The following is an 11,218-nucleotide window of genomic DNA, read 5'->3' on the forward strand; positions in this document are numbered from 1 at the left end:
CACCAATACGGTATTGAACTTGCTATAATTTCGTTTGATTGATAAAAACATGTTTACAAATATTATTAAACACATCTTGTACCTGTGCTACGTTGATAAATGTGCGGGTCACACTAGTATTTGTGCGTGAATTGGCCCCGACATATTTTCTGCAAGTGGGGGCAAAACATAAATTTTGGGGGATTTTACGATCCTGCGCCCTGTATCTTTCACTGACTCTGGCATGGGATCACCTTTGTTTATTTATTTAATCTTAAGTTTCCTTTCTATGTAACAAGTTCAAGTTTCAGTGTTTTTGGGTCAAGGTCACTTACTATTTTTAGCCAGGTCAATATGCTTGTTAATCTTGCCTTTACGCATATAAGTATATACCATTAAACATGAGTGGAATTAAAAACAGGTGACCCATGAAGTACAGGTGAGAACTGACCCATGAAGTACAGGTGAGAACTGAACCATGAAGTACAGGTGAGAACTGAACCATGAAGTACAGGTGAGAACTGACCCATGAAGTACAGGTGAGAACTGAACCATGAAGTACAGGTGGGAACTGACCCATGAAGTACAGGTGAGAACTGACCCATGAAGTACAGGTGGGAACTGACCCATGAAGTACAGGTGGGAACTGACCCATGAAGTACAGGTGAGAACTGACCCATGAAGTACAGGTGGGAACTGACCCATGAAGTACAGGTGGCAACTGACCCATGAAGTACAGGTGAGAACTGACCCATGAAGTACAGGTGGCAACTGACCCATGAAGTAAAGGTGAGAACTGACCCGTGAAGTACAGGTGAGAACTGACCCATGAAGTACAGGTGGCAACTGACCCATGAAGTACAGGTGAGAACTGACCCGTGAAGTACAGGTGAGAACTGAACCATGATGTACAGGTGGGAACTGACCCGTGAAGTACAGGTGGGAACTGACCCATGAAGTACAGGTGAGAACTGACCCATGAAGTACAGGTGAGAACTGACCCGTGAAGTACAGGTGGGAACTGACCCATGAAGTACAGGTGAGAACTGACCCATGAAGTACAGGTGAGAACTGACCCATGAAGTAAAGGTGAGAACTGACCGTGAAGTACAGGTGGGAACTGACCCATGAAGTACAGGTGAGAACTGACCCATGAAGTACAGGTGAGAACTGACCCGTGAAGTACAGGTGGGAACTGACCCATGAAGTACAGGTGAGAACTGACCCATGAAGTACAGGTGAGAACTGACCCATGATGTACAGGTGGGAACTGACCCATGATGTACAGGTGGGAACTGACCCATGAAGTACAGGTGGGAACTGACCCATGAAGTACAGGTGGGAACTGACTTCATGAAGTACAGGTGAGAACTGACCCATGAAGTACAGGTGAGAACTGACCCGTGAAGTACAGGTGGGAACTGACCCATGAAGTACAGGTGAGAACTGACCCATGAAGTACAGGTGAGAACTGACCCATGAAGTACAGGTGAGAACTGACCCATGATGTACAGGTGGGAACTGACCCATGATGTACAGGTGGGAACTGACCCATGAAGTACAGGTGGGAACTGACCCATGAAGTACAGGTGGGAACTGACTTCATGAAGTACAGGTGGCAACTGACCCATGAAGTACAGGTGGGAACTGACCCATGAAGTACAGGTGGGAACTGAACCATGAAGTTAAGGTGGGAACTGACCCATGAAGTACAGGTGGCAACTGACCCATGATGTACAGGTGGGAACTGACCCATGAAGTACAGGTGGGAACTGAACCATGAAGTTAAGGTGGGAACTGACCCATGAAGTAAAGGTGAGAACTGAACCGTGAAGTACAGGTGGGAACTGACCCGTGAAGTACAGGTGGCAACTGAACCATGAAGTAAAGGTGGGAACTGACCCATGAAGTACAGGTGAGAACTGACCCATGAAGTACAGGTGGGAACTGAACCATGAAGTAAAGGTGGGAACTGACCCATGAAGTACAGGTGAGAACTGACCCGTGAAGTACAGGTGAGAACTGACCCGTGAAGTACAGGTGAGAACTGACCCATGAAGTACAGGTGAGAACTGAACCGTGAAGTACAGGTGAGAACTGAACCGTGAAGTACAGGTGAGAACTGACCCATGAAGTACAGGTGAGAACTGACCCATGAAGTACAGGTGAGAACTGACCCATGAAGTACAGGTGGGAACTGACCCGTGAAGTACAGGTGAGAACTGACCCATGAAGTACAGGTGAGAACTGACCCATGAAGTACAGGTGAGAACTGACCCATGAAGTACAGGTGAGAACTGACCCATGAAGTACAGGTGAGAACTGACCCATGAAGTACAGGTGGGAACTGACCCATGATGTACAGGTGGGAACTGACCCATGAAGTACAGGTGGGAACTGACCCGTGAAGTACAGGTGGCAACTGACCCATGAAGTACAGGTGAGAACTGACCATGAAGTACAGGTTGGAACTGACCCATGAAGTACAGGTGAGAACTGACCGTGAAGTACAGGTTGGAACTGACCCATGAAGTACAGGTAGGAACTGACCCATGAAGTACACATCCTGAAGTTTAGCCAGCCTGTGGTGTACATATATTGAGCGAAATCCTTTAGTGATGATGATGTGGGTTAAAGTAGCCACGCAGGAGCCTTAAACTACATAGCTCCGATTTTATTCACAACAATTGTCAAAGAAAATTTTACAGGCCTCACCACACTGACCGTACAGTCCCCACCACACTGACCCTACAGTCCCCACCACACTGACCCTACAGTCCCCACCACACTGACCCTACAGTCCCCACCACACTGACCCTACAGTCCCCACCACACTGACCCTACAGGCCCCACCACACTGACCCTACAGGCCCCACCACACTGACCCTACAGTCCCCACCACACTGACCCTACAGGCCCCACCACACTGACCCTACAGGCCCCACCACACTGACCCTACAGGCCCCACCACACTGACCCTACAGGCCCCACCACACTGACCCTACAGGCCCCACCACACTGACCCTACAGTCCCCACCACACTGACCCTACAGGCCCCACCACACTGACCCTACAGGCCCCACCACACTGACCCTACAGGCCCCACCACACTGACCGTACAGGCCCCACCACACTGACCGTACAGTCCCCACCACACTGACCCTACAGGCCCCACCACACTGACCCTACAGGCCCCACCACACTGACCCTACAGGCCCCACCACACTGACCGTACAGTCCCCACCACACTGACCCTACAGTCCCCACCACACTGACCCTACAGGCCCCACCACACTGACCCTACAGGCCCCACCACACTGACCCTACAGGCCCCACCACACTGACCCTACAGGCCCCACCACACTGACCCTACAGGCCCCACCACACTGACCGTACAGTCCCCACCACACTGACCCTACAGTCCCCACCACACTGACCCTACAGGCCCCACCACACTGACCCTACAGGCCCCACCACACTGACCCTACAGGCCCCACCACACTGACCCTACAGGCCCCACCACACTGACCGTACAGGCCCCACCACACTGACCGTACAGGCCCCACCACACTGACCCTACAGGCCCCACCACACTGACCCTACAGTCCCCACCACACTGACCCTACAGGCCCCCACCACACTGACCCTACAGGCCCCACCACACTGACCGTACAGGCCCCACCACACTGACCGTACAGGCCCCACCACACTGACCGTACAGGCCCCACCACACTGACCGTACAGGCCCCACCACACTGACCCTACAGTCCCCACCACACTGACCCTACAGTCCCCACCACACTGACCCTACAGGCCCCACCACACTGACCCTACAGGCCCCACCACACTGACCCTACAGGCCCCACCACACTGACCCTACAGGCCCCACCACACTGACCCTACAGGCCCCACCACACTGACCCTACAGGCCCCACCACACTGACCCTACAGGCCCCACCACACTGACCCTACAGTCCCCACCACACTGACCGTACAGGCCCCACCACACTGACCCTACAGGCCCCACCACACTGACCCTACAGTCCCCACCACACTGACCCTACAGTCCCCACCACACTGACCCTACAGGCCCCACCACACTGACCCTACAGGCCCCACCACACTGACCCTACAGGCCCCACCACACTGACCCGTACAGGCCCCACCACACTGACCGTACAGGCCCCACCCACACTTGACCCATACCAGGCCCCACCACCCTGACCATACAGGGCCCCACCACACTGACCCCTACAGTACCCACCCACCTGACCCTACAGTCCCACCACACTGACCCTACAGGCCCCACCACACTGACGCCCTACAGGCCCAAGCCCACACTGACCCTACAGTCCCACCACACTGACCCTACAGGCCCCCACCACACTGACCCTACAGGCCCCACACATGAACCTACAGGCCCACACACTGACCCTACAGTCCCCACCACACTGACCCTACAGGCCCACCACACTGACCCTACAGGCCCCACCACACTGACCGTACAGGCCCACCACACTGACCCGTACAGGCCCCACCACACTGACGTACAGGCCCCACCACACTTGACCGTACAGGCCCCACACACTGACCCTACAGGCCCCACCACACTGACCCTACAGTCCCCACCACAACTGACCCTACAGCCCCACCACACTGACCCTACAGGCCCCACCACACTGACCCTACAGGCCCCACCACACTGACCCTACAGGCCCCACCACACTGACCCTACAGGCCCCACCACACTGACCCTACAGGCCCCACCACACTGACCCTACAGGCCCCACCACACTGACCCTACAGGCCCCACCACACTGACCCTACAGGCCCCACCACACTGACCCTACAGTCCCCACCACACTGACCCTACAGGCCCCACCACACTGACCCTACAGGCCCCACCACACTGACCCTACAGCCCCCACCACACTGACCCTACAGGCCCCACCACACTGACCCTACAGGCCCCACCACACTGACCCTACAGGCCCCACCACACTGACCCTACAGGCCCCACCACACTGACCCTACAGGCCCCACCACACTGACCCTACAGGCCCCACCACACTGACCCTACAGGCCCCACCACACTGACCCTACAGGCCCCACCACACTGACCCTACAGGCCCCACCACACTGACCCTACAGGCCCCACCACACTGACCCTACAGTCCCCACCACACTGACCCTACAGGCCCCACCACACTGACCCTACAGGCCCCACCACACTGACCCTACAGGCCCCACCACACTGACCCTACAGTCCCCACCACACTGACCCTACAGGCCCCACCACACTGACCCTACAGGCCCCACCACACTGACCCTACAGGCCCCACCACACTGACCCTACAGGCCCCACCACACTGACCCTACAGGCCCCACCACACTGACCCTACAGGCCCCACCACACTGACCGTACAGGCCCCACCACACTGACCCTACAGGCCCCACCACACTGACCCTACAGGCCCCACCACACTGACCGTACAGGCCCCACCACACTGACCCTACAGGCCCCACCACACTGACCCTACAGTCCCCACCACACTGACCCTACAGGCCCCACCACACTGACCCTACAGGCCCCACCACACTGACCCTACAGGCCCCACCACACTGACCCTACAGGCCCCACCACACTGACCCTACAGGCCCCACCACACTGACCCTACAGGCCCCACCACACTGACCGTACAGGCCCCACCACACTGACCCTACAGGCCCCACCACACTGACCCTACAGGCCCCACCACACTGACCCTACAGGCCCCACCACACTGACCCTACAGGCCCCACCACACTGACCCTACAGGCCCCACCACACTGACCCTACAGGCCCCACCACACTGACCCTACAGGCCCCACCACACTGACCCTACAGTCCCCACCACACTGACCCTACAGGCCCCACCACACTGACCCTACAGTCCCCACCACACTGACCCTACAGGCCCCACCACACTGACCCTACAGGCCCCACCACACTGACCCTACAGTCCCCACCACACTGACCCTACAGGCCCCACCACACTGACCCTACAGGCCCCACCACACTGACCCTACAGGCCCCACCACACTGACCCTACAGGCCCCACCACACTGACCCTACAGGCCCCACCACACTGACCCTACAGGCCCCACCACACTGACCCTACAGGCCCCACCACACTGACCCTACAGGCCCCACCACACTGACCCTACAGTCCCCACCACACTGACCCTACAGGCCCCACCACACTGACCCTACAGGCCCCACCACACTGACCGTACAGTCCCCACCACACTGACCCTACAGGCCCCACCACACTGACCCTACAGGCCCCACCACACTGACCCTACAGGCCCCACCACACTGACCCTACAGGCCCCACCACACTGACCCTACAGTCCCCACCACACTGACCCTACAGGCCCCACCACACTGACCCTACAGGCCCCACCACACTGACCCTACAGGCCCCACCACACTGACCCTACAGGCCCCACCACACTGACCCTACAGTCCCCACCACACTGACCCTACAGGCCCCACCACACTGACCCTACAGGCCCCACCACACTGACCCTACAGGCCCCACCACACTGACCCTACAGGCCCCACCACACTGACCCTACAGGCCCCACCACACTGACCCTACAGGCCCCACCACACTGACCCTACAGGCCCCACCACACTGACCCTACAGGCCCCACCACACTGACCGTACATGTCCTTATGGTCCTTTTTACCTACCTATTTATGGCCTAAAGGTCAGGTGAGAACGCAGTGAGAATCCAGAGTAGCCAGTTTAACACTATTGAGCAGTATAACTTGATGTCCTTTTTAATCTAGGCACTTTTCAGTTACTGTACAAAAACGGTCAAAAGGTCATAAATATTTTCCCTGTTGTGTCTCTATCTATCCTTGACAGTTTTCAAGTTACAGGATGGAGGACTGTAACTATCACTGAAAAAAGTCATAGATTTTGTTATAGAAACTTTATCATATAGAGACAGCCTGTGTTAACTCAAGGGAGTTATATAATTCATCATGTCAAGAGGTCTGAATAAATATTGGGTGGTCAGTTGGTGTGATCAAGTGGTCAGTTGGTGTGATCAAGTGGTCAGTTGGTGTGGTTGGGTGGTAAGGTGGTCTAGTGGGGTGGTCAGTCTGGTTGGGTGGTTAGGTAGTCAGTTGGTGTTGTGAGGTGGTTGGTTGGTCTGGCTGCGTGGTCAGTTCCGTTGGGTGATCAGTTGGTCAGCACAGTGGTAACACACTTGCCTTTCACCTAGGGTTCAATTCCCTGATCAGACATGAAAAGGTAACAGGTAACATGGCTGACCACATGGGTTTCCCAAGGTACTCTGGGTTACCTCTCTTGTGACAGGTAACATGGCTGACCACATGGGTTTCCCAAGGTACTCTGGGTTACCTCTCTTGTGACAGGTAACATGACTGACCACATGGGTTTCCCAAGGTACTCTGGGTTTCCTCCCTTGTGACAGGTAACATGACTGACCACATGGGTTTCCCAAGGTACTCTGGGTTACCTCTCTTGTGACAGGTAACATGGTCAACCACATGGGTTTCCCAAGGTACTCTGGGTTACCTCCCTTGCGACAGGTAACATGACTGACCACATGGGTTTCCCAAGGTACTCTGGGTTTCCTCCCTTGTGACAGGTAACATGGCTGACCACATGGGTTTCCCAAGGTACTCTGGGTTACCTCCCTTGTGACAGGTAACATGGCCGACCACATGGGTTCCCCAAGGTACTCTGGGCTACCTCCCTTGTGACAGGTAACATGGCCGACCACAGGTAACATGACTGACCACATGGGTTCCCCAAGGTACTCTGGGTTTTCTCCCTTGTGACAGGTAACATGACTGACCACATGGGTTTCCCAAGGTACTCAGGGTTTCCTCCCTTGTGACAGGTAACATGACTGACCACATGGGTTTCCCAAGGTACTCTGGGTTTTCTCCCTTGTGACAGGTAACATGACTGACCACATGGGTTTCCCAAGGTACTCAGGGTTTCCTCCCTTGTGACAGGTAACATGACTGACCACATGGGTTTCCCAAGGTACTCTGGGTTTTCTCCCTTGTGACAGGTAACATGACTGACCACATGGGTTTCCCAAGGTACTCAGGGTTTCCTCCCTTGTGACAGGTAACATGACTGACCACATGGGTTTCCCAAGGTACTCTGGGTTTCCTCCCTTGTGACAGGTAACATGGCCGACCACATGGGTTTCCCAAGGTACTCTGGGTTACCTCCCTTGTGACAGGTAACATGACTGACCACATGGGTTTCCCAAGGTACTCTGGGTTTCCTCCCTTGTGACAGGTAACATGACTGACCACATGGGTTTCCCAAGGTACTCTGGGTTACCTCTCTTGTGACAGGTAACATGGCCGACCACATGGGTTTCCCAAGGTACTCTGGGTTACCTCCCTTGTGACAGGTAACATGACTGACCACATGGGTTTCCCAAGGTACTCTGGGTTTCCTCCCTTGTGACAGGTAACATGACTGACCACATGGGTTTCCCAAGGTACTCTGGGTTACCTCCCTTGTGACAGGTAACATGGCTGACCACATGGGTTTCCCAAGGTACTCTGGGCTACCTCCCTTGTGACAGGTAACATGGCTGACCACATGGGTTTCCCAAGGTACTCTGGGTTACCTCCCTTGTGACAGGTAACATGGCTGACCACATGGGTTTCCCAAGGTACTCTGGGTTACCTCCCTTGTGACAGGTAACATGGCCGACCACATGGGTTCCCCAAGGTACTCTGGGCTACCTCCCTTGTGACAGGTAACATGGCCGACCACAGGTAACATGACTGACCACATGGGTTCCCCAAGGTACTCTGGGTTTTCTCCCTTGTGACAGGTAACATGACTGACCACATGGGTTTCCCAAGGTACTCAGGGTTTCCTCCCTTGTGACAGGTAACATGACTGACCACATGGGTTTCCCAAGGTACTCTGGGTTTTCTCCCTTGTGACAGGTAACATGACTGACCACATGGGTTTCCCAAGGTACTCAGGGTTTCCTCCCTTGTGACAGGACACATGACTGACCACATGGGTTTCCCAAGGTACTCTGGGTTTCCTCCCTTGTGACAGGTAACATGGCCGACCACATGGGTTTCCCAAGGTACTCTGGGTTACCTCCCTTGTGACAGGTAACATGACTGACCACATGGGTTTCCCAAGGTACTCTGGGTTTCCTCCCTTGTGACAGGTAACATGACTGACCACATGGGTTTCCCAAGGTACTCTGGGTTACCTCTCTTGTGACAGGTAACATGGCCGACCACATGGGTTTCCCAAGGTACTCTGGGTTTTCCTACCACAGTAAGATCCCTTGTGCACTTCCTTACAAGCCACAAGTGTGATTATAGTTGACATAACTTGTTTCACAATTATTGTAAAATTGATACAGTTTAGATTTTACAAAACACATAGAGTCCCAAAGGGCCTGTATCACACATCCTCTGTTCAGCAGCTTAAGCCTTATTGAGAGACTTTGCTTGAATCTAAATGTGATTTTCAGAGTTGATTGAGTTCACTGATGTGGAATACATATATATATATATATATACTACCTTTTCTTTTCTCCGTAACTGTTACAAATCAAATAACATAACCCTGGGATTTTCCCCCCACCATCAATTTTCCATCCGAGGCATTAGAGCACCTGAACTGAATACCCCACTGAATGAGATCCGGTTTAGACCAGTTTCCTAGTATTAGATATAAAAGTGAAGTACTTACTCGGTTTGCGAGGTCCAACATGTCGTTAGTGTTGCTATCACCGTGCGCCTGTTGGGCGATACTTGGGTCGTGGGTTTCCATCAAGGCTTGGAGAGAAGGTGGTTCTGGGCTCATATCTCGTGCTCCACTGTCATAGTCGACACTGTCGGGTTTACCCGAGTGTGCTCCTAGTAACAACAACATATGTTAGCTTTATTGTAAGATAGAAAATTATACATCAGTGATGTGATGATAACGAAACAAAATTAACTGTCTAACATCCAATGATTCATACATGAGTATTAGATGATCAGTTTTCCTACACGAGTATTAGATGATTCCTACACGAGTATTAGATGATTCCTACACGAGTATTAGATGATTCCTACACGAGTATTAGATGATTCCTACACGAGTATTAGATGATTCCTACACGAGTATTAGATGATTCCTACACGAGTATGAGATAATACAATATCCATATATAAAATGTTTCACTTTGGGTTCTACAGAAAACATACCAAAACTGTCGCTGCTCATCGTCGGCCATGAGGTGATATTGGCCTGAGGCTGTTTGACCAGGCCACTGTGGTCAGACTCTATCCCGGTATCGTCCATGTACTGACCGGGGTCCGAGTCTGCCAGAATCTGTTTACAGAACACAACATTATAAATGCTACTTCAGTGTGTTTCTACTGGCCATCTGATTATCTCCCCTCATACTGAGTCAACCCATAATGTTTGTTTTCATTGTATTTCAATTTTCAGTTTTTTTCTTTAATCTTGTTTCTATTTACTTTAAAAAAACAACATGTCTATAGATTTTCAATGGGGTTTTTTTTTTTTACTGCTTTTAAATTAGAGACTTTTGCTATTTTTTTTCTAAAAATAATGAATCAACAGCTTTTTTTCATCCAAGTTCAAAATCCCAAATACAAATCGTGCTGATAGGTTTTCTTTAGGAAAATCAATCGTTCAAATCTTAACTAAATTTTGATTATTTTAAACTCAGTCTAATCAACTTTTCTAACTTTAACCTAATTTTTCCTGTATGTTGTTTTACTACCATATTAATAATACTCAGTTAAAATCATTTCTGTAAACCTGTTGTAAAGATCTTCCACACATACCTGTGATCGGGACTGTATAAAATCCTGGAAGGAGATCCGACTGTCTGTAACCAGACCAATCTGTGCCATAATTTCTGCCGAGGAATCCTCCATGTTGAGTTGTCGGCACATGTACTCAAAGTCATGTCTGTAATAAACACATCATCAGGTAAAGGAAATATTCCACTTTAATGAATTCGTCATCAGGTACAAAAATATTCAATTTTGATAAATTATTATAATTAATTGTCCATTGTTTGTACGCAGAATGCAGCTTAAATTTCTGATTGGTTGGGATTTTTTTTTCATACCACTATGAAAAAAATTCAGAGAATGGCGCGAATAATGTGACGTCACAATACGACATTTGACGTTGCA

General features: G+C 51.9%; 1 protein-coding gene across 1 annotated transcript; it reads right to left on the reverse strand.

The window, feature by feature from the left end:
- Window positions 1–9,752: 9,752 nt before the first annotated feature.
- On the reverse strand, window positions 9,753–10,998 carry LOC117321422 (the record flags this gene model as incomplete). Its single annotated transcript, XM_033875843.1, has 3 exons — window positions 10,862–10,998; window positions 10,253–10,379; window positions 9,753–9,919 (listed from the first exon to the last, which is right to left on the reverse strand). Coding segments are annotated over exons 1-3 (405 nt in total), but the record flags the coding sequence as incomplete, so codon positions are not given.
- Window positions 10,999–11,218: the final 220 nt, after the last annotated feature.

This window comes from Pecten maximus, unplaced genomic scaffold (genome assembly GCF_902652985.1).
Source record: "Pecten maximus unplaced genomic scaffold, xPecMax1.1, whole genome shotgun sequence".
Classification (NCBI taxonomy): Eukaryota; Metazoa; Mollusca; class Bivalvia; order Pectinida; family Pectinidae; genus Pecten; species Pecten maximus.